The sequence below is a fragment of the Oncorhynchus tshawytscha genome, linkage group LG07, assembly GCF_018296145.1.
Source record: "Oncorhynchus tshawytscha isolate Ot180627B linkage group LG07, Otsh_v2.0, whole genome shotgun sequence".
Taxonomy (NCBI): domain Eukaryota; kingdom Metazoa; phylum Chordata; class Actinopteri; order Salmoniformes; family Salmonidae; genus Oncorhynchus; species Oncorhynchus tshawytscha.
In genome coordinates, this window is record NC_056435.1 from 64,881,783 (window position 1) to 64,907,636 (window position 25,854).

At 40.7% G+C, this 25,854-nt stretch overlaps 1 protein-coding gene across 1 annotated transcript in view; it reads right to left on the minus strand.

Moving 5' to 3' along the window:
* Window positions 1-25,854, minus strand: part of slc12a5a (solute carrier family 12 member 5a) — a 175,100-nt gene that overhangs the window by 47,314 nt on the left and 101,932 nt on the right. The window contains exon 4 of the mRNA XM_042324822.1: window positions 16,887-17,033. Within this exon, the coding sequence (XP_042180756.1) occupies window positions 16,887-17,033 (147 nt within the window). The remainder of the gene's footprint in view (window positions 1-16,886; window positions 17,034-25,854) is intronic.

A 25,854-nucleotide genomic window follows, 5' to 3' on the forward strand; every position in this document is an offset into this window, starting at 1 on the left:
AGCAGACATAACACATACCATCAGCAGACAACACATACCATCAGCAGACATAACAATACCATCAGCAGACATAACAAATACCATCAGCAGACATAACAAATACCATCAGCAGACATAACAAATACCATCAGCAGACATAACAAATACCATCAGCAGACAACAAATACCATCAGCAGACAACAAATACCATCAGCAGACAACAAATACCATCAGCAGACATAACAAATACCATCAGCAGACATAACAAATACCATCAGCAGACATAACACATACCATCAGCAGACAACAAATACCATCAGCAGACATAACAAATACCATCAGCAGACATAACAAATACCATCAGCAGACAACAAATACCATCAGCAGACATAACACATACCATCAGCAGACAACAAATACCATCAGCAGACATAACAACCACCATCAGCAGACAACAAATACCATCAGCAGACATAACAAATACCATCAGCAGACAACAAATACCATCAGCAGACATAACACACACCATCAGCAGACAACAAATACCATCTGCAGACATAACAAATACCATCAGCAGACATAACACATACCATCAGCAGACAACAAATACCAGCAGCAGACATAACAAATACCATCAGCAGACATAACACATACCATCATCAGACATAATAAATACCATCAGCAGACATAACCAATACCATCAGCAGACAACAAACACCATCAGCAGACATAACAAATACCACAAGCTGACATAACAAATACCATCAGCAGACATAACAAATACCATCAGCAGACATAACACATACCATCAGCAGACATAACACATACCATCAGCAGACATAACACATACCATCAGCAGACATAACAAATACCATCAGCAGACAACAAATACCATCAGCAGACATAACAAATACCATCAGCAGCTGACATAACACATACCATCAGCAGACATAACAAATACCATCAGCAGACATAACAAATACCATCAGCAGACATAACACATACCATCAGCAGACATACCATCAGCAGACATACCATACCATCAGACAGACAACAAATACCATCAGCAGACATAACAAATACCATCAGCAGACATAACAAATACCATCAGCAGACATAACAAATACCATCAGCAGACATAACAAATACCATCAGCAGACATAACACATACCATCAGCAGACATAACACATACCATCAGCAGACATAACAAATACCACCAGCAGACATAACCAATACCACAAGCAGACATAACAAATACCATCAGCAGACATAACCAATACCACCAGCAGACATAACAAATACCATCAGCAGACATAACACATACCATCAGCAGACATAACCAATACCATCAGCAGACATAACAAAACCATAGACATCAGCAGACATAACAAATACCACAAGCAGACATAACAAATACCATCAGCAGACATAACAAATACCATCAGCAGACATAACACATACCATCAGCAGACATAACAAATACAAATACCATCAGCAGACATACCAAATACCATCAGCAGACAACAAATACCATCAGCAGACATAACAAATACCACAAGCTGACATAACCAATACCATCAGCAGACAACACATACCATCAACAGACATAACAAATACCATCAGCAGACAACAAATACCATCAGCAGACATAACAAATACCACAAGCTGACATACCAAATACCATCAGCAGACAACAAATACCATCAGCAGACATAACCAACACCATCAGCAGACATAACAAATACCACAAGCTGACATAACCAATACCATCAGCAGACATAACACATACCATCAACAGATATAACACACACCATCAGCAGACATAACACATACCATCAGCAGACATAACACATACCATCAGCAGACATAACAAATACCATCAGCAGACATACCAAATACCATCAGCAGACAACAAATACCATCAGCAGACAACAAACACCATCAGCAGACATAACAAATACCACAAGCTGACATAACACATACCATCAGCAGACATAACACATACCATCAGCAGACATAACACATACCATCAGCAGACATAACACATACCATCAGCAGACATAACACATACCATCAGCAGACATAACATACCATCAGCAGACAACAAATACCATCAGCAGACATAACAAATACCATCAGCAGACAACAAATACCATCAGCAGACAACAAATACCATCAGCAGACATAACAAATACCATCAGCAGACATAACCAATACCATCAGCAGACATAACCAATACCATCAGCAGACAACACATACCATCAGCAGACAACAAATACCATCAGCAGACATAACAAATACCATCAGCAGACATAACACATACCATCAGCAGACATAACACATACCATCAGCAGACAACAAATACCATCAGCAGACATAACACATACCATCAGCAGACATAACACATACCATCAGCAGACATAACACATACCATCAGCAGACATAACCAATACCATCAGCAGACAACAAATACCATCAGCAGACATAATAAATACCATCAGCAGACAACAAATACCATCAGCAGACATAACAAATACCATCAGCAGACAACAAATACCATCAGCAGACATCAGCAGACAAATACCATCAGCAGACATAACAAATACCATCAGCAGACATAACACATACCATCAGCAGACATAACAAATACCATCAGCAGACAACAAATACCATCAGCAGACATAACAAATACCATCAGCAGACATAACAATACCATCAGCAGACAACAAATACCATCAGCAGACATAACACATACCATCAGCAGACAACAAATACCATCAGCAGACCATCAGCAGACAACAAATACCATCAGCAGACATAACAAATACCATCAGCAGACAACAAATACCATCAGCAGACATAACAAACACCATCAGCAGACAACAAATACCATCAGCAGACATAACAAATACCATCAGCAGACATAACACATACCATCAGCAGACAACAAATACCATCAGCAGACATAACAAATACCATCAGCAGACATAACACATACCATCAGCAGACATAACACATACCATCAGCAGACATAACAAATACCATCAGCAGACAACAAACACCATCAGCAGACATAACAAATACCATCAGCAGACATAACAAATACCATCAGCAGACATAACACATACCATCAGCAGACATAACACATACCATCAGCAGACATAACACATACCATCAGCAGACATAACAATACCATCAGCAGACATACCATCAGCAGAACACATACCATCAGCAGACATAACACATACCATCAGCAGACATAACACATACCATCAGCAGACATAACAAATACCATCAGCAGACAACAAATACCATCAGCAGACATAACAAATACCACAAGCTGACATAACAACAACATACCATCAGCAGGCATAACAAATACCATCAGCAGACATAACAAATACCATCAGCAGACATAACAAATACCATCAGCAGACATAACACATACCATCAGCAGACATAACCAATACCATCAGCAGACAACAAATACCATCAGCAGACATAACAAATACCACAAGCAGACATAACAAATACCATCAGCAGACATAACACATACCATCAGCAGACATAACAAATACCATCAGCAGACATCACACATACCATCAGCAGACATAACACATACCATCAGCAGACATAACAAATACCATCAGCAGACATACCAAATACCATCAGCAGACATACCAAATACCATCAGCAGACATAACAAATACCACAAGCTGACATAACCAATACCATCAGCAGACAACACATACCATCAGCAGACATAACAAATACCATCAGCAGACATACCAAATACCATCAGCAGACAACAAATACCATCAGCAGACATAACCAATACCATCAGCAGACATAACAAATACCACAAGCAGACATAACCAATACCATCAGCAGACATAACACATACCATCAGCAGACATAACACATACCATCAGCAGACATAACACATACCATCAGCAGACATAACACATACCATCAGCAGACATAACAAATACCATCAGCAGACATACCAAATACCATCAGCAGACAACAAATACCATCAGCAGACAACAAACACCATCAGCAGACATAACAAATACCACAAGCTGACATAACACATACCATCAGCAGACATAACACATACCATCAGCAGACATAACACATACCATCAGCAGACATAACACATACCATCAGCAGACATAACACATACCATCAGCAGACATAACACATGCCATCAGCAGACATAACCAATACCACAAGCTGACATAACACATACCATCAGCAGACATAACACATACCATCAGCAGACATAACACATACCATCAGCAGACATAACCAATACCACAAGCAGACATAACCAATACCACAAGCAGACATAACAAATACCATCAGCAGACATAACCAATACCACAAGCAGACATAACAAATACCATCAGCAGACATAACAAATACCATCAGCAGACAACAAATACCATCAGCAGACAACAAATACCATCAGCAGACATAACCAATACCATAACAAATACCATCAGCAGACAACAAATACCATCAGCAACAACAAATACCATCAGCAGACATAACCAATACCATCAGCAGACATAACAAATACCATCAGCAGACAACAAATAACATCAGCAGACAACAAATACCATCAGCAGACAACAAATACCATCAGCAGACAACAAATACCATCAGCAGACATAACCAATACCATCAGCAGACATAACCAACCATCAGCAGACATAACAAATACCATCAGCAGACAACAAATACCATCAGCAGACATAACAAATACCATCAGCAGACATAACAAATACCATCAGCAGACATAACAAATACCATCAGCAGACAACAAATACCATCAGCAGACAGCAGCAGACATAACAAATACCATCAGCAGACATAACAAATACCATCAGCAGACATAACCAATACCATCAGCAGACATAACAAATACCATCAGCAGACATAATAAATACCATCAGCAGACATAACACATACCATCAGCAGACATAACACATACCATCAGCAGACATAACACCCACCATCAGCAGACATAACACATACCATCAGCAGACATAACAAACCAGGTGGGATTGCAAAGAACACCCTAACAAACATAAACATAATTGTGTCTGTAGAGTATAAACATTGCAACATATACCAACCAACTTACTAACTATTTGCTCTTATGCATGTCAGTGCAATGGTCTATTCATTTGTCACTCAATTTTTATTGGCTGCTATGGCTTTAAGGAAGTGTCATATTTCATATTCATGACTGTATTAAGAAGATGTGTCTTGGTGGGTTGAAATGAAGAGTTACTAATGCAAATCAAACATGAACACAGCATCAGGATGAGATGAGGGCCTTAATCCCGTCTGTCTGAGTGACGGAAGTTGCCTAATCTCTCGTCTGAGGCTGATGTAGATCAGGATAAAAAATGATTGTGTGCATAAAACTTGAGTTGAATCTCTTGGTTTGCAATGGCTTCCTATTTGGTTCCGTGGTCAACAAAGACATTATTTACTGAGAGAACAGAGTGACAACAACAAAGACTTCCAGATTCCAAATACCATATTTTGATTGGCCCATGGTGCGACAGAGATGCTGACAAGTGCAGCAGCCTGATGGCTGAGCTCCTCTTCGCTGTGTAATCGTCCTTTCTTCAGTTGCGGCAAAAACACTTTCCCAGAGGGTCACAATACCAAGTGACATCAACGACGTCATGATTCAGCAGCAGCTACTGATCTCTGCCCACTGGGACAGCTAACAGGGATCTCTACCCACTGATCTCTACCCACTGGGACAGCTAACAGGAATCACTACCCACTGATCTCTACCCACTGAGACAGCTAACAGGAATCACTACCCACTGATCTCTACTCACTGGGACAGCTAACAGGAATTACTACCCACTGGGACAGCTAACAGGGGTCTCTACCCACTGATCTCTACCCATTGGGACAGCTAACAGGAATCACTACCCACTGATCTCTACCCACTGAGACAGCTAACAGGAATCACTACCCACTGATCTCTACTCACTGAGACAGCAAACAGGAATCACTACCCACTGATCTCTACCCACTGGTACAGCTAACAGGAATCACTACCCACTGGGACAGCTAACAGGAATCACTACCCACTGGGACAGCCAACAGGGGTCTCTACCCACTGATCTCTACCCACTGGGACAGCCAACAGGGGTCTCTACCAACTGGGACAGCCAACAGGGGTCTCTACCCACTGATCTCTACCCACTGGGACAGCTAACAGGGATCTCTACCCACTGGGACAGCCAACAGGGATCTCTACCCACTGGGACAGCCAACAGGGGTCTCTACCCACTGATCTCTACTCACTGGGACAGCCAACAGGGGTCTCTACCCACTGGGACAGCCAACAGGGGTCTCTACCCACTGATCTCTACCCACTGGGACAGCTAATAGGGGTCTCTACCCACTGGGACAGCCAACAGGAATCACTACCCACTGATCTCTACCCACTGGGACAGCCAACAGGGGTCTCTACCCACTGATCTCTACCCACTGGGACAGCTAACAGGGGTCTCTACCCACTGGGACAGCCAACAGAGATCTCTACCCACTGGGGATCTCTACCCAGAGATCCAAAGGAGAATTTGGCCACAGACTTCAGGACTGAATTCATGCTTTGTTTATAAGATGATGGCAAAGTGTAATACCAGAGCACTTGGGATCTTTTAAATGGATAGGGTTTTCCTATTCAAGGATGGATGGGGATAACACATGGTTGGAGCAATGACATTCATGTTATAGGCCTACAGACTATAGTACAGTAACATTAGCTCAGAAACCAAAGCCTTCCCAGAGAGCTGGTATTAGAAACGCAACAAGCTAGAGTAGGATTCCTAATTAAGTGAGTTACTTGGTGAGAGTCTGATCGATCTGACTAGGGGGCGAGGGGGGGGACTGTATATTTTCAAGGCCACTAGAAGTACGGTGGTAGCTAGACACTGCCATATTAGAAACATGGTGCTGCAAAGCATCTATTATCGATCTGCTTAAAGAGAAGTCATACATGGGTTTCATGTTCACTCACATAAGCTATGGTTTTTAATGTGAGAAAACACAACATTAAAAAACATGTGTAGAGCATGGTACTTAATGTGAGTGTACTGGCATGTAGTTTCACGATCCGACAAGGGGCTCTATTGCCACAGGTACAGAACGTTTTTATGTTCCAGTTTCAGGAGCTTCAGCTAATATCCTTTCCAGAGGGCTTGTCGTATTGAGTGATCTTCAGACTGCCCTGGCATCCCCGAGACGCCACCGTACCAACATGTCCCCTGGCCTACACACGAGCCACTAAAAACGCTGATTACATGGCCATACCATCTGCTGAGTCCGGATGAGACACAACACAATGCCACTCGGCAGGGAGCTTAACCATGGGACGAGCTGGGAATTCTCCCCAAAGCGGTACATGGAGAGGCCGGGGAAAAAAAATCACAAATCCGCATGTCCCTAACAAGCTAAGCCGTCGATTCCACAGTGTTTCCGACAATATGAGTCTAAGGGATTGGGAGCCGAGGGCGTTTTTGTGTCTTTGAGCCTGTCTCTTTGATGACCACCAGCACTAGCCTCAAAAGGGACAACATTATCTAGATTACCTTCAGACGACATAGAGTGGAGTTACGATTGTATCGTCCAAAGGAAACTAAAACTGTCTGCCTTTGAATGCACTTGCTGAAGTCGTGCTAAAATTAGTTTAACAGGAAGTGGTTTGAACCTGCCCTAAGAGAGTGACTATAGCCATCATTACATAAATGCACTAGACTTTTCAATGCCACAGAAGGGCAAGTTCATTCACTGTATTGTAGAGTATACATCAGTCTGCTGGAGCAGGCTCTCCTCTGACAGCATTAGCAGGACTTATTAGCAAACACGCGCTGAACTCCGGTTCGACCCCTAGCCCCTACATAGGTAACCCCGTAGAACTGAGAGTTCAATGGAAATCTATGCATTATAAACAATTGCTTAATCATGTCTTCTGACTGGCTTTGTGTTTACATTTTTGCCATGGAAAAAACACTGCGATACAGGTAACGTCTTGGTCCTGAGGGACTGAGAGAGACAGAGAGAGACTGAGAGAGACTGAGAGAGACTGAGAGAGACTGAGAGGGACAGAGAGGGACAGAGAGAGACTGAGAGAGACTGAGAGAGATGAGAGCAAGGAAAGGGAAAAGAGGGAGTCATTTAGGGAGAAGCAGAGCAATGAGGGCAAAAGAGAGACTAACATATTTAGCAGGAGAGAGCAAGAAGTGAAAGAGAGATAGACGCTCTTAGCATTTAAACGAAGCAGGACAGAGGGCAGAATAATGGGGGATGCAGGACCCTGAAGTAATGAACAGGGGACATGGAAGTAATGAATAGTGGACGCTGATCTTGGAAGTAATGAATAATGGACGCAGGACCCTGAAGTAATGAATAGTGGACATGGAAGTAATGAATAGTGGACGCATGACCCTGAAGTAATGAATAGTGGACGCATGACCCTGAAGTAATGAATAGTGGACGCTGATCTTGGAAGTAATGAATAATGGACGCAGGACCCTGAAGTAATGAATAGTGGACATGGAAGTAATGAATAGTGGACGCATGATCCTGAAGTAATGAATAGTGGACGCATGACCCTGAAGTAATGAATAGTGGACGCTGATCCTGGAAGTAATGAATAATGGACACAGTACCTGGAAGTAATGAATAGTGGACGCAGGACCCTGAAGTAATGAATAGTGGACACAGGACCCTGAAGTAATGAATAGTGGACACAAGACCTGGAAGTAATGAATAGTGGACGCAGGACCCTGAAGTAATGAATAGTGGACACAGGACCCTGAAGTAATGAATAGTGGACACAGGACCCTGAAGTAATGAATAGTGGACACAGGACCATGAAGTAATGAATAGTGGACACAGGACCCTGAAGTAATGAATAGTGGACACAGGACCCTGAAGTAATGAATAGTGGACACAGGACCCTGAAGTAATGAATAGTGGACGCAGGACCCTGAAGTAATGAATAGTGGACGCTGATCCTGGAAGTAATGAATAATGGACATAGTACCTGGAAGTAATGAATAGTGGACACAGGACCCTGAAGTAATGAATAGTGGACACAGGACCCTGAAGTAATGAATAGTGGACACAGGACCCTGAAGTAATGAATAGTGGACACAGGACCATGAAGTAATGAATAGTGGACACAGGACCATGAAGTAATGAATAGTGGACACAGGACCCTGAAGTAATGAATAGTGGACACAGGACCATGAAGTAATGAATAGTGGACACAGGACCCTGAAGTAATGAATAGTGGACACAGGACCCTGAGGTAATGAATAGTGGACACAGGACCCGGAAGTTATGAATAGGGGACGCAGGACCCGGAAGTTATGAATAGGGGACGCAGGACCCGGAAGTAAGGAATAATGGACACAGGACCCGGAAGTAAGGAATAGGGCAAACAAACATCAAACTTTCCATCCAGACAGCTAAAGCTAATTTTAGCGACATGCTTTATTAGTGGTCAGAATAGACAGCGGTGTGATATGCTAGGAGCAGGGGGTATAACACACATGAGCACCACTCCCCTCTGGTACAATACCACGTTGATAACGCTCGGATGCTCCTTCCAACATATGGGTTCATGGGACTTTGCTCCAGAGACGCTTAACATAGAAATAATTCCCAGAACGAATGATGGCGAAACGGATGTATAGTCTAAATATTCTATACGTTTGAGTATAATCATATAACTGTTCCACAGCCTTGTGATGACTGAGTGGCTGAGAAGTAGAACGCTGTCAACAACATTCATGTTGACAACAACATACACTGTCAACAACACACACTGTAAACAACATTCATGTTAACAACAACACACACTGTCAACAACACACACTGTAAACAACATTCATGTTAACAACAACATACACTGTCAACAACATTCATGTTAACAACAACACACACTGTCAACAACACACACTGTAACAACATTCATGTTAACAACAACATACACTGTCAACAACATTCATGTTAACAACAACACACACTGTCAACAACACACACTGTCAACAACATTCATGTTAACAACAACATACACTGTCAACAACATGCATGTTAACAACAACACACACTGTCAACAACACACACTGTCAACAACATTCATGTTAACAACAACATACACTGTCAACAACATGCATGTTAACAACAACACACACTGTCAACAACACACACTGTCAACAACATTCATGTTAACAACAACATACACTGTCAACAACATTCATGTTAACAACATCACACACTGTCAACAACATTCATGTTAACAACAACACACACTGTAAACAACATTCATGTTAACAACAACACACACTGTCAACAACACACACTGTAAACAACACACACTGTCAACAACACACACTGTCAACAACACACACTGTCAACAACAACATACACTGTCAACAACATTCATGTTAACAACATCACACACTGTAAACAACATTCATGTTAACAACAACACACACTGTCAACAACACACACTGTAAACAACACACACTGTCAACAACACACACTGTCAACAACACACACTGTCAACAACAACATACACTGTCAACAACATTCATGTTAACAACAACATACACTGTCAACAACATTCATGTTAACAACAACACACACTGTCAACAACACACACTGTCAACAACAACATACACTGTCAACAACATTCATGTTAACAACAACATACACTGTCAACAACATTCATGTTAACAACAACATACACTGTCAACAACATTCATGTTAACAACATCACACACTGTCAACAACACACACTGTAAACAACATTCATGTTAACAACAACATACACTGTCAACAACATTCATGTTAACAACATCACACACTGTCAACAACACACACTGTCAACAACATTCATGTTAACAACAACATACACTGTCAACAACATTCATGTTAACAACATCACACACTGTCAACAACACACACTGTCAACAACATTCATGTTAACAACAACATACACTGTCAACAACATTCATGTTAACAACAACACACACTGTAAACAACATTCATGTTAACAACAACACACACTGTCAACAACACACACTGTCAACAACACACACTGTAAACAACACACACTGTCAACAACACACACTGTCAACAACACACACTGTCAACAACAACATACACTGTCAACAACATTCATGTTAACAACAACACACACTATCAACAACATGTATGTTAACAGCAACACACACTGTCAACAACACACACTGTCAACAACATACACTGTCAACAACATTATTGTTAACAACAACACACTATCAACAACATGTATGTTAACAGCAACATGTTTGTATGTGTGTGTGCATGTGTGTGTGTGTGTGTGTGTGCATGTTTGTATGTGAGTGTGTGCATGTTTGTATGTGTGTGTGCATGTGTGTGTGTGTGTGTGTGCATGTTTATATGTGTGTCTGTGCATGTTTGTATGTGTGTGTGTGTGTGCATGTTTGTATGTGTGTGTGTGCATGTTTGTGTGTGTGTGTGCATGTTTGTATGTGTGTGTGTGTGGATGTTTGTATGTGTGCGTGTGCATGTTTGTATGTGTGTGCGTGTGCATGTTTGTATGTGTGTGTGTGTGCATGTTTGTGTGTGTGTGTGTGTGTGTGCGTGCGTACGTGTGTGTGTGTGTATGTCTGTGTGTGTGTGAGTGTGTGTGTGTGTGAAAGCAAGTTAGCCACGGTAAAGATTTGAGGGGGTTGATTTATAAATATCTCTCCCAGAGAAAAATCTAGGCTAAGCGAATACACAGATGCATGCCGAATCACAAACAAGCAATGATATATGAACACAACCCCACTAACACTAACAAATACACAACCTCACCAACAGTAACAAACACACAACCCCACTAACACTAACAAATACACAACCCCACTAACAGTAACAAACACACAACCCCACTAACAAACACACAACCCCACTAACATTAACAAATACACAACCCCACTAACAGTAACAAACACACAACCCCACTAACAAACACACAACCCCACTAACAAACACACAACCCCACTAACAAACACACAACCCCACTAACAAACACACAACCCCACTAACAAATACACAACCCCACTAACAAACACACAACCCCACTAACAAATACACAACCCCACTAACAAATACACAACCCCACTAACAAATACACAACCCCACTAAAAACACACAACCCCACTAACAAACACACAACCCCACTAACAGTAACAAATACACAACCCCACTAACAGTAACAAATACACAACCCCACTAAAAACACACAACCCCACTAACAAACACACAACCCCACTAACAGTAACAAATACACAACCCCACTAACAGTAACTAACATTAGTTCATTAGTTAACTGCACCTCAGATTGCAGCCCAAATAAATGCTCCAAAGAGTTCAGACACATCTCAGCATCAACTGTTTAGAGGAGACTGTAAATCAGGCATTCATGGTCAAATTGCTGCAAAGAAACCAATACTAAAAGGCACCAATAAGAAGAAGAGACTTGCTTGGGCCAAGAAACACAAGCGATGGACATTAGACCGGTGTAAATCTGTCCTTTGGTCTGATGAGTCCAAATTTGAGATTTTTGGTTCCAACCGCCGTGTTTTTTTGAGACGCAGTGTCGGTGAATGGTGATCTCCACATGTGTGGTTCCCACCGTGAAGCATAGAGGAGGAGGAGGTGTGATGGTGTGGGAGTGCTTTGCTGGTGACACTGTCTGTGATTTATTTAGAATTCAAAGCACATTTCACTAGCAATGCTACCACAACATTCTGAAGCGATACATCATCACATCTGGTTTGCGCTATGACTATAATTTGTTTTTTCAACAGGACAATGATCCAACACACCTTTGACAAATTAACTTTTAACAAGGCACACCTGTTAATTGAAATGCATTCATTAAGCTGGTTGAGAAAATGCCAAGAGTGTGCAAAGCTGTCATCAAGGTAAAGGGTGGCTACTTTGAAGAATCTCAAATATAAAATACATTTGGATTTGTTTAACACTTTTTTGGTTACTACATGATTCCATATATGTTATTTCATAGTTTTGATGTCTTCACTATTATTCCAAATCTGTAGAAAATAGTAAAAATAAAGAAAAACCCTTGAATGAGTAGGTGTCCAAACTTTTGACTGGTACTGAATATATATTTTGTATTACTGTCTACAGGTAGACAGGGGTGGTTTGCCAGTCATTGGGACATCAATCCAACTTGGGATGGGGGAGGTTTTAGCAGATGGAATAGTGGAGAACAATTTGAGGTTTACTGAGTAGCAGTGCAAATACCATGGTACAGCTATATGGACACTCAATCATTATGGTACTTTTTAATGGAAAGTTTACAAACATATATTATGATAAATAGAATTGAAACTTGAATCTCGTTATTGTAAATGGTGAAATAAATATAGCCAGTTATAATTGTAATGGCTTAGCAGATGAGAAAAAAAACTATCAGTATTTACCTGACTAAAAGAGAAGGAATATAATATCTATTGTTAACAGGAAACTCATTCAATAATTTTAGATGAAGTTCCAAGTGATTTTTATTTTGTAAATCTGTTCCCATGTATTCCCATGCATAATATAGATACGTGATCAAATACAAATAATAACAATTAATCATCATTGATTGGATATATACTACAGTGTAGACATTGTTAATGTTGTGAATGACGATTGTACCCGTAAAACACCAGTCTCAATGTCAACAGTGAAGAGGCGACCCCGAGATGCAAAAAAAAGCCATATCACAGACTGGCCAATAAAAATGAAATATTAAGATGGGCAAAAGAACACAGACACTGGACAGAGGAACTCTGCCTAGAAGGCCAGCATCCCGGAGTCGCCTCGTCACTGTTGACGTTGAGACTGGTGTTTTGCAGGTACTATTTAATGAAGCTGCCAGTTGAGGACTTGTGAGGCGTCTGTTTCTCAAACTAGACACTCTATTGTACTTGTCCTCTTGCTCAGTTGGGGCCTCCCACTCCTCTTTCTATTCTGGTTAGAGACAGTTTGCACTGGTCTGTGAATGGAGTAGTACACAGCGTTGTACGATATCTTCAGTTTCTTGGCAATTTCTCCCATGGAATAGCCTTCATTTCTCAGAACAAGAATAGACTGACGAGTTTCAGGAAAAAGTTATTTGTTTCTGGCAATTTTGAGCCTGTAATTGGACCCACAAATGCTGATGCTCCAGATACTCAACTAGTCTCAAGAAGGCCAGTTTTATTGCTTCTTTAATAAGGGCAACAGTTTTCAGCTGTGCTAAAGGGTTTTCTAATGATCAAATAGCCTTTTAAAATGATCAACTTGGATTAGCTAACACAACGTGACATTGGAGTGATGGTTGCTGAGAATGGGCCTCTGTACGCCTATGTTGATATCCCATTACAAATCAGCCGTTTCCAGCTACAATAGTAATTTACAACATTAACAATTTCTACACTGTATTTCTGATCAATTTGATGTTATTTTAATGGACAAAAAAAACGTTGCTTTTCTTTCAATAACAAGGACATTTCTAAGTGACCCCAAACTTTTGAATGGTAGTGTAAATAACACTTTTCTACCAACTGAGGTACTCAAAGCATTGTGGGAAACTCACCTCATCCACCATCAATGAGCTGCACCCACCTCAGTGATGCACAGAGACCATTTCTGTGCCAGAACACTCACCACACATCAGCTATCAGGTAAATATCCTGAGTCATATATGCCAATTAGGAATGAGGGGGATGATTAGGTGGCCATGATGGAATGTGGCCAGGTTGGGAATTTAGCTATGCCACCGGGGTGAACACCCCTACTCTTACAACAAGCGGCATGGAAATTTGAATGACCACAGAGAGTCGGGACACCCATTTTAACGTCCAATCCGAAAGACGGCACCCTACACAGGACAATGTACCCAAATATAATTAACGTTTGAAATGATTATGTTTTAGTCACATATTTTATCTGTAAAGGCTTTTTGCGGTCAATTTGCAGTCAAATATTCTGCCCCCCCCCCGATCATCCGCTCGAGAAAAGATTGGCCAACGGCTGAATCAAATTGATGATCCCTGACCTATATGGTCCTGATCTATCCACGCTTCTTTGAAAATGTATCTAATAATTTATCAAGCCTAGAAGCAATACAAGACTCTATTATTATGGTGGGAGATTATAATACAATTTTAAATACCTCAATGGACCCTAAAGGAACTCACACTACAAACTATCATTATTACCCTTATGCACTTAAGGAAATCACAAATATCATTGATATATTGGAACAAGTGGATATATGGAGGTTTAAATATCCTGACCTAGTGAGATATATAGTGCATTCGGAAAGTATTCAGATCCCTTGACTTTTTCCCCATTTTGTTAAGTTACAGCCTTGTTCTAAAATAGATTAAATTGATTTTTTTCTCATCAATCTACACATAATACACCATCATGACAAAGCTAAAACAGGTTTTTTGAAACGTTTGCAAATGTATTAAAAATAAAAAACAGATAACTTATTCACCTAAGTATTCAGACCCTTTGCTTTGAGACTCAACATTGAGCTCAGGTGCATCCTGTTTCCATTGATCCTCCTTGAGATGTTTCTACAACTTGATTGGAGTCCACCTGTTGTCAATTCAATTGATTGGACATGATTTGGAAAAGCACGCACCTATCTATATAAGGTCCCACAGTTGGCAGTTCATGTCAGAGCAAATACCAAGCCATGATCTCAAGGATGATCATTGGAAACAGGATGCATCTGAGCTCAATGTTGAGTCTCAGAGCAAAGGCATTTCTGTTTAGTAATGTAATAAAATGTGGAAAAAGTGAAGGGGTCTGTAAGGAATTGTCCACAGAGCTCCGAAACAGGATTGTGTCGAGGCACAGATCTGTGGAAGTTTAAAAAAATGTCTGCAGCATTGAAAGTCCCCAAGAACACAGTGGACTCCATCATTCTTAAATGGAAAAAGTTTGGAACTACCAAAGACTCCCTAGAGCTGGCCGCCCGGCCAAACTGAGCAATCGGGGGAGAAGGGCCTTGGTTAGGGAGGTGACTAAGAACCCGATGGTCACTCTGACAGAGCTCCAGAGATACTCTGTGGAGATAAGAGAACCTTCCAGAAGGACAACCATCTCTGCAGAACTCTACCAATCAGGCCTTTATGGTAGAGTAGCCAGACAGAACCTCCTCAGTAAAAGGCACATGACAGCCCACTTGGAGTTTACCAAATGGCATCTAAAGGACTAAGACCATGAGCAACAAGATTCTCTGGTCTGATGAAACCAAGATTGAACTCTTTGGCCTGAATGCCAAGTGTCATGTCTGGAGGAAACCTGGCACCATCCCTACAGTGAAGCCTGGTGGTGGCAGCATCATGTTGTGGGGATGATTTTCAGCGGCAGACCAGAGGATGATGTTCCTCTGTAAGTGTCTGTGTTACTGTACGTGTCTGTGTTACCGTAAATATCTGTGTTCCTGTAAGTGTCTCTGTTCCACTGTAAGTGTCTGTGTCCAGTGTCTGTGTTACCGTAAGTGTTTTTGTTACCGTGTCTGTGTTCCACTGTAAGTGTCTGTGTTCCACTGTACTGTGGAACACAGACACTTACGGTAACACAGACACAGTGGACACAGACACTTACAGTGGAACAGAGACACTTACAGGAACACAGACATTTACGGTAACACAGACACGTACAGTAACACAGACACTTACAGAGGAACACATGTGAAGAAAGGAGCTTAGACTGACTAGACTTTAGCTCAAAGAATAACACAGTCTCATTACATGCAGTTGTCCCTGATTTGAACACAGGTACTTACAGTAGAACAACACATGAAGACGATGATGAAGGAGCCAATGACTCCTCCAATGCCGACCATCCAGGTCATCCGCAGGAACAGGATCACCCCGAAGATGTTCTGGATACAGGGGAGGTACACCCCCATCAGGGTCCCCAACTGTGGAGCCTGTAGGGAGGGAGAGAGGAGGTGGACATGGGATCAATGTTACCTAGCAAACCTGAAATGTTGTGAAGTTTAATGTGAACACTGAGGCTGTACCCGCTTTAAGTTACAGTTATAACAGTGACCAAGTAGGCTACTGTGGCTATTTGATCATAATGACTGGGTTAGGTGCTTCTACACCTGCATTGCTTGCTGTTTGGGGTTTTAGGCTGGGTTTCTGTACAGCACTTTGAGATATCAGCTGATGTACGAAGGACTATATAAATAAATTTGATTTGATTTGATTTGTAGGCCTACCAGAGTGGTCTACCATCAAAAACAATGGAGAAAATGCATCCCATAACATTTTAACATGGAAGTAGCTGTTCTATCATTCTGCCTACAGTAGCAGACAATGTGTGGTGTTCAATGTAGGCCTAAATTCCATGAGACTTTTGAAAAAAAACATGCAGGGCTTGACATTAACCTGTGTATCTACTTGTTCTTCAGACAAGGAGGTGACTGAAAATGTTGTTGTGTTGTTTGATGTAAGAAACCACTTTACAAAATAAAATGCATTATTATTCCCATACTATTATTACAGAGAATCAGACAAATTTGGCTTCCCTCTGCCTGTTGGCAGAATACAACACTGCCCCTTTAAGACAAAAAAAAAGCTATTTACCTGACTCGCTTTCAAAGATGTCTAGAATTGTACACATTTTGTGCTCTTGTAGGAAGCAATCACTTCCTTATTGCTGACTATAATTAGGATAATAACTCACTAACTAGCAAAGGATTTGAACAAAATGCGCACAGGTGCAAAATGTGCACATGCAGCTCTCACTCTGATCTCAAAACAAGTACATCTACTCATGACCACAGCTGTAAACACAGTCCAGGTCAACGTAAATGACACAGATCCATATACACTGTATGGCAATAGTCAATTTGCATATAGGCCTACTGCAGCGCTGACTGGTTACGCCACACCTGTCTGTGTAGAGTATGGGCTGGGTCATGATCAATAGAATCCTACTCTGATGCGTTCTGCCTACAACAAAATCTCTTGCATAGTTTGTTTTGTTTTGGTATGTTGCATTGAAATTGGCTAAGATTGTGTTGATTCGATCACAATTGCCACAGTAAATTGAAATGTTGATCGTGTTAACTAACTAAGAAAACTTTACATGGGCTGATATTTCTTCTGCGCTCCGCACAGCAGTCCCGGGGAGCTATGCGACAATTACTGCATGCACATTGCATGGGGTCTTTAATGACTGAGTTAGGGTTAGGGTCTCTAATTACTGGGTATCATGGGGTCTTTAATAACTGGGTTAGTGTCTTTAATAACTTGGTATCATGGGGTCTTTAATGACTGGGTATCATGGGGTCTCTAATGACTGGGTTAGGGTATTTAATGACTGGGTATCATGGGGTCTCTAATGACTGGGTTAGGGTCTTTAATGACTGGGTATCATGGGTCTTTAATGACTGGGTTAGGGTCTTTAATGACTGGGTATCATGGGGTCTTTAATGACTGGGTTAGGGTCTTTAATGACTGGTATCATGGGGTGTTCAATGACTGGGTTAGGGCCTTTAATGACTTGGTGTCATGGGGTCTTTAATAACTGGGTATCATGGGGTCTTTAATGACTTGGTTAGGGTCTTTAATAACTGGGTATCATGGGGTCGTTAATGACTTGGTTAGGGTCTTTAATGACTGGGTATCATGGGGTCTCTAATGACTGGGTTAGGGTCTCTAATGACTGGGTATCATGGGGTCTTTTATGACTGGGTATCATGGGGTCTTCAATGACTGAGTTAGGGTCTCTAATGACTGGGTTAGGGTCTTTAATGACAGGGTATTATGGGGTCTTTAATGACTGGGTATCATGGGGTCTTTAACGACTGGGTATTATGGGGTCTTTAATGACTGGGTATCATGGGGTCTTTAATGACTGGGTATCATGGGGTCTTTAATGATTGGGTATCATGGGGTCTTTAACGACTGGGTATTATGGGGTCTTTAATGACTGGGTTAGGGTCTTTCATCATTTGGTTTAATTTTTACCTTTATTTAACTAGGCAAGTCAGTTAAGAACAAATTCTTATTTACAATGACGGCCTACACCGGCTAAACCCGGACGACGCTGGGCCAATTGTGCTCTGCCATATGGGACTCCCAATGACGGCCGGTTGTGATACAGCCTGGATTCAAACCAAGGTGTCTGTAGTGATGCCGCAAGCACTGTGATGCAGTGCCTTAGACTTAGACCGCTGCGCCACTCGGGCGCCCATGACTTGGTATCATGGGGTCTTTAATGACTGGGTCTTTAATGACTGGGTCTTTAATGACTGGGTCTTTAATGACTGGGTCTTTAATGACTGGGTCTTTAATGACTGGGTCTTTAATGACTGGGTCTTTAATGACTGGGTCTTTAATGACTGGGTCTTTAATGACTGGGTTATCATATGCTGCTGTAACAGAAGTGGATCTGTGAACCACACGACCAGTAACAGTAGCCTAGGATTTCTGGAAAACCTAGGAATTTTGGAAACGTTGGTGCCTATGGGAGAGACAAAGAATTTGAATGAATATTTTGGATTTTCCAACATCCAGTAACTGGAGAACATTTTGGGTGATTTTATTAAGTGTTCTGCGCATTCTGAGACCAAATTGCCATTTTTCAATATGTACATGATGAGAAAAATGACTTTGTTTGAGATCTGTGCTGGGGCACATAGCAGTCGATTTGCCTTATCAACTGTCCCGTAGTCCTTTACGTTCATCCCCATCTACGTTTATGGGTTGAAAATGGCAGATTTGGGCACTGATAAGGGCATAAATTGGAACGCAGTGGCTGTACAACAACATGCTATAAATGACGTCTGAGCTCTGGCTCTGCCCTTCACAGCGCTGTATGGGTTTTGACTGACAGCTGTTCTGAACTTCAGCACCGCACGCAACAAGAAGTTGCCCCCATCCCTCCCACTAATTGGTCAACTTTTGCAAATGTTTTCTTATCTGAGTGAGGGAAATGCTGTAAATTAAGAGAAGTCGATGTATTTTGAAAGATGATATGTTGAGGATTATGATAAATACCGCTTTGATAAAAAATTAAAAAATAACTTTTATTTAACGAGGTAGGCCAGTTGAGAACAAGTTCTCATTTACAACTGTGACCTGGCCAAGATAAAGCAAAGCAGTGCAACACAAACAACAACACAGAGTTACACATGGGATAAACAAACCTACAGTCAATTACACAATAGAAAAATCTATATACAGTGTGTGCAAATGAAGTAAGGAGGTAAGGCAATAAATAGGCCAATAGTGGCGAAGTAATTACAATTGAGCAATTTACACTGGAGTGATGTATGTGCAGATGAGGATGTGCAAGTAGAAATACTAGTGTGCAAAAGAGCAGAAAAACCAAAACAAATATGGGGATGAGGTAGGTAGTTGGTTGGATGGGCTATTTACAGATGGGCTGTGTACAGCTGCAGCGATCGGTATGCTGCTCTGACAGCTGACGCTTAAAGTTAGTGAGGGAGATATAAATCTCCAACTTCAGTGATATTTGCAATTTGTTCCAGCCATTGACAGCAGAGAACTGGAAGGAAAGGCGGCCAAAGAAGGTGTTGGCTTTGGGGGTGACCAGTGAAATATACCTGCTGGAGCGCGTGCTACGGTTGGGTGTTGCTATGGTGACCAATGAGCTGAGATAAGGCAGAGCTTTACTTAGCAAAGACTTATAGAGGACCTGGAGCCAATGGGTTTGGCGACGAATATGTAGAGAGGACCAGCCAACGATACAGGTCAAGTGGTGGGTAGTATATGGGGCTTTGGTGACAAAACGGATGGCACTGTGATAGACTGCATCCAATTTGCTGAGTAGAGTGTTGGAGGCTATTTTGCAAATGACATCACCAAAGTCAAGGCTCAGTAGGATAGTCAGTTTTACGAGGGTATGTTTGGCAGCATGAGTGAAGGAGGCTTTGTTTTCAAAATAGGAAGCCGATTGTAGATTTAACTTTGGATTGGAGATGCTTAATGTGAGTCTGGAAGGAGAGTTTACAGTCTAACCAGACACCTAGGTATTTGTAGTTGTCCACATATTCTAAGTCAGAACCGTCCAGTAGTGATGCTAGTCAGGCAGGCGGGTGCAGGCAGTGATCGGTTGAAGAGCATGCATTTAGTTTTACTAACATTTAAGAGCATTTGGAGGCCACGGAAGGAGTGTTGTATGGCGTTGAAGCTCGTTTGGAAGTTTGTTAACACAGTGTCCAAAGAAGGGCCAGATGTTTACAGAATGTATACATGTCATACAAGCAAGCCAAATGTGTACTTCACATTTCCATATCATAAAACTCATATCGAATACAGTCAACGTTTATGGTCATTATGTCTGATGTACAGTTACAAGATGACATGATGTCATACCTTGGGTTGTTCTGAACAGAATGAGCCGATGTTTGTCTATTGTGAAGATCATTTGCCGTGGAACACGCACCTGGGTGCACTCATGACTCCTTTCTATGCGCTCCAAACATTACAATCGGTTTCTCTGAATTGCCCTGTGAAAGCCTAACACTGTAAGACCATATTTTCTAATTTAGCTAGTCATGTTGGAAATAGAACAAGCTTTCAAATGTTGTCCACCTGACCCAGATTGTGATTTATAATAGGATGTTTTTGGTTTGCGTAAACAACAACAGTAATTGTGTGATGGCGGGGATGCAGGGCTGTGTTCCAAACAAAACAACTACAAGTGTGCTTGCTCTAGTTCCTCAACGGCACAGCTAGGAGAGCTCAAAAAAGCACGTTATAGTTGAAGACTGTTCTTTGAGTCATTAAAGTGGATTGAAATTACTTAGGAACTGTGTACACTTTGGAGAGGTGTGTGGTCACTTAAACCCTTGTCATTTTTCTGTCTTATGTTGCACCTACCCAACGTTTTCCAGGAATATTCTTATCATGTTACTGAATGTATCCAGAGTATTTTCTGATTTCTATATCAACAAATGTGGTGACAAGTATAGTAAATGTAAAATGAACATAAAATCAAGTGTAATGTTTGGATTCAGTCTTGTGTCTGGTCAACTGTTGTGTCCTCAACATTGGTCTAATCATTTTCCAATTTTCCCATCTCCAAACAGTTCCCTTTCATTTGCTACCTTACTTATACATATGCTTTTCATATTTCTTCTGTAAGAAACATTTAAATTTAGCCCTATTCATATACGCCAATTCCCAAGAGTCTAAGGGTTAAGTAGACTGGAACTGTGGCCATTTTTAAAAATGGAAAATGTGGTCTTGGCGCATAGAATTAAAAAAGTATTGTCAGATACTATTCATCCTAATGAGACAGGTTTTTTACATGGACGATACATTGGAGATAATATAAGACAAGTTACTGGAAACAATAGAATACTATGAAATATCGGGGACACCAGGCCTGGATTTCATAGCTGATTTTGAAAAGGCTTTTGATAAAGTTCGACTGGAGTTTATATAAAAATGCCTAGAATATTTACATTTTGGGGAATCTCTTATAAATTGGGTTAAAATTATGTATAGTAAACCTAGGTAAAATAGTAAATAATGGCTACATCTTAGAAAGGTTTAAACTATCTAGAGGAGTAAAACAAGGTTGTCCACTATTGGCATATCTATTTATTATTGCCATCGAAACGTTAGCTGTTAAAATTAGATTAAACAATAATATTAAGCGATTAGAAATCTGTGGCTTAAAAACTAAGGTGTCATTGTACGCTGATGATTAATCTTTTTTTTTAAAACCACAATTAGAATCCCTCCACAGCCTCATAGCGGATCTAGATACTTTTGCTATCCTCTCCGGATTAAAACCAAATTATGATAATTTGGTTGATTATGTAATATTACATATTGGATCACTAAAACATGCTAATTTTACATTACCATGTAGTTTATCAATTAAATGGTCTGACGGAGATGTGGACATACTCGGTATACAAATCCCAAAAGAAAGAAATGATCTCACTCCAATACATTTTTATAGAAAGTTAACAAAAATAAATAAGATCTTGCTACCATGGAAAGGAAAATACCTGTCTATTTGTGTAAAAATCACCCTGATAACTCTTTAGTCATATCACAGTTGACCTATTTGCTTATGATTTTGCCTACACCTAGTGACCTGCTTTTGAAATTATATGAACAAAAAATATTCAATTGTATTTGGAATGGCAAGCCAGACAAAATTAAAAGGGACTATTTATATAACGAATATGAATTCGGAGGGTAGAAATTATTAAATATTAAAGTATTAGACCTCTCACTAAAGGCATCAGTCATACAAAAGTTACACTTAAATCCAAACTGGTTCTCTAGTAAATTGGCAAGAATGTTACATCCTATGTTCAAGAAGGGCCTTTTCCCTTTACCTTGCTCACTTTCGGTTGTTTGAAAAGGAAATCATCTCCAAAATATCGTAATCGTAATTTTTTTTATAATTTTAGTGAATGATATCATAAATAGGACTGATGGAGTTATGTCACACATACAGCTAACACAGACATATGGAAATGTCTGCTCTACCCAAAATTACAACCAATTAATTGCAGCATTACCACAGAAATGAAAGAGGCAAGTAGAAGGGTAAAAAAGTAAGGAACTTGTATGTCGGCCCTGTATTAAAGAACATAAATGGTTAAAGAAAAGTGTGATAAATAAAAACATATACCAATTTCATTTAAGGACCAAAAAACTGACAGCTGTGCCATATACATTTCAAAATAGTTGGGAAGAGATTTTCAATGTACCCATTCCATGCCACATGGTTTATGAATTGATACGCCAGATTCAAAACATCGAATTTGTCAATTTTAATTACTATACAAAATTCTTGCAACCAATAGAATGTTATATATATGGGAGATACAATCTTCCCACCTCTGCAGATGCTGCTGTGAGGAGGCAGAGTCATTAGATCATTTATTTTGATATTGTCCATTTGTAGCTCGTTTTTGGTCACAGGTCCAGGAATGGCTGAAGAATTGCAACATTTGCCTAGAACTAATGCTGCAGATAGCAATACTAGGTGATTTGAAAAGTCATAGTTAATCAATCAATACTATAATAATTATTTTAGCAAAAATGTTTATTTATAATTTACAATCTGTAAAAGCTATGAGAATAGAAAAGGTGCAATACGTTTGTGAAGCAGCAAAGTTGAACAACATATGGCCAATAGAAATCCAAAATGGATGATGTTGAGAGATTGATGGGAGGGGTTGAATGGAGCTGAAGGGTGGGACTAATAACAAGATAACCAATGTAAAACATACAGGGTCTGTAAAATGTTTATAGATTCAGAACTTTTGTGAAATAGCACAGTTACAAATAGAAATCAAACTGGATGGACATCAGAAATAGAGGAAGGACTAAAAACAAACTAAATATAACTATTGTAAAATAGATTGTGTCTGTAAAATGTGTAAAATATGTATAAACTGAAGGAAGAAGCCTAAGTGATATTGTTTATTAGTTTACTCCAATTGGGGGAAGGGTGGTAGAGTTTGGGGGGAATAAAAAATGTATATTCTAAAACGTGTATGTCTATATACAGTGGGGCAAAAAAGTATTTAGTCAGCCACCGACTGTGCAAGTTCTCCCACTTAAAAAGATGAGAGAGGCCTGTAATTTTCATCATAGGTACACTTCAACTATGACAGACAAAATTAGAAAAAAAAAATCCAGAAAATCACATTGTAGGATTTGTAATGAATTTATTTGCAAATTTTGGTGGAAAATAAGTATTTGGTCGTCTACAAACAAGCAAGATTTCTGGCTCTCACAGACCTGTAACTTTTTCTTTAAGAGGCTCCTCTGTCCTCCACTCGTAACCTGTATTAATGGCACCTGTTTGAACTTGTTATCAGTATAAAATACACCTGTCCACAACCTCAAACAGTCACACTCCAAACTCCACTATTGCCAAGACCAAAGAGCTGTCAAAGGACACCAGAAACAAAATTGTAAGAAGGCTGAATCTGCAATAGGTAAGCAGCTTGGTTTGAAGAAATCAACTGTGGGAGCAATTATTAGGAAATGGAAGACATACAAGACCACTGATAATTTCCCTCGATCTGGGGCTCCACGCAAGATCTCACCCCGTGGGGTCAAGATGAGGGGACCTAGTGAATGACCTGCAGAGAGCTGGGACCAAAGTAACAAAGCCTACCATCAGTAACACACTACACCGCCAGGGACTCAAATCCTGCAGTGCCAGACGTGTCCCCCTGCTTAAGCCAGTACATGTCCAGGCCCGTCTGAAGTTTGCTAGAGAGCATTTGGATGATCCAGAAGAAGGTTGGGAGAATGTCATATGGTCAGATGAAACCAAAATATAACTTTTCGGTAAAAACTCAACTCGTCGTGTTTGGAGGACAAAGAATGCTGAGTTCCATCCAAAGAACACCATACCTACTGTGAAGCATGGGGGTGGAAACATCATGCTTTGGGGCTGTTTTTCTGCAAAGGGACCAGGACGACTGACCTGTGTAAAGGAAAGAATGAATGGGGCCATGTATCGTGAGATTTTGAGTGACAACCTCCTTCCATCAGCAAGGGCATTGAAGATGAAACGTGGCTGGGTCTTTCAGCATGACAATGATCCCAAACACACCGCCCGGGCAACAAAGGAGTGGCTTCGTAAGAAGCATTTCAAGGTCCTGGAGTGGCCTAGCCAGTCTCCAGATCTCAACCCCATAGAAAATCTTTGGAGGGAGTTGATATATATATACAGTGGGGCAAAAAGTATTTAGTCAGCCACCGATTGTGCAAGTTCTCCCACTG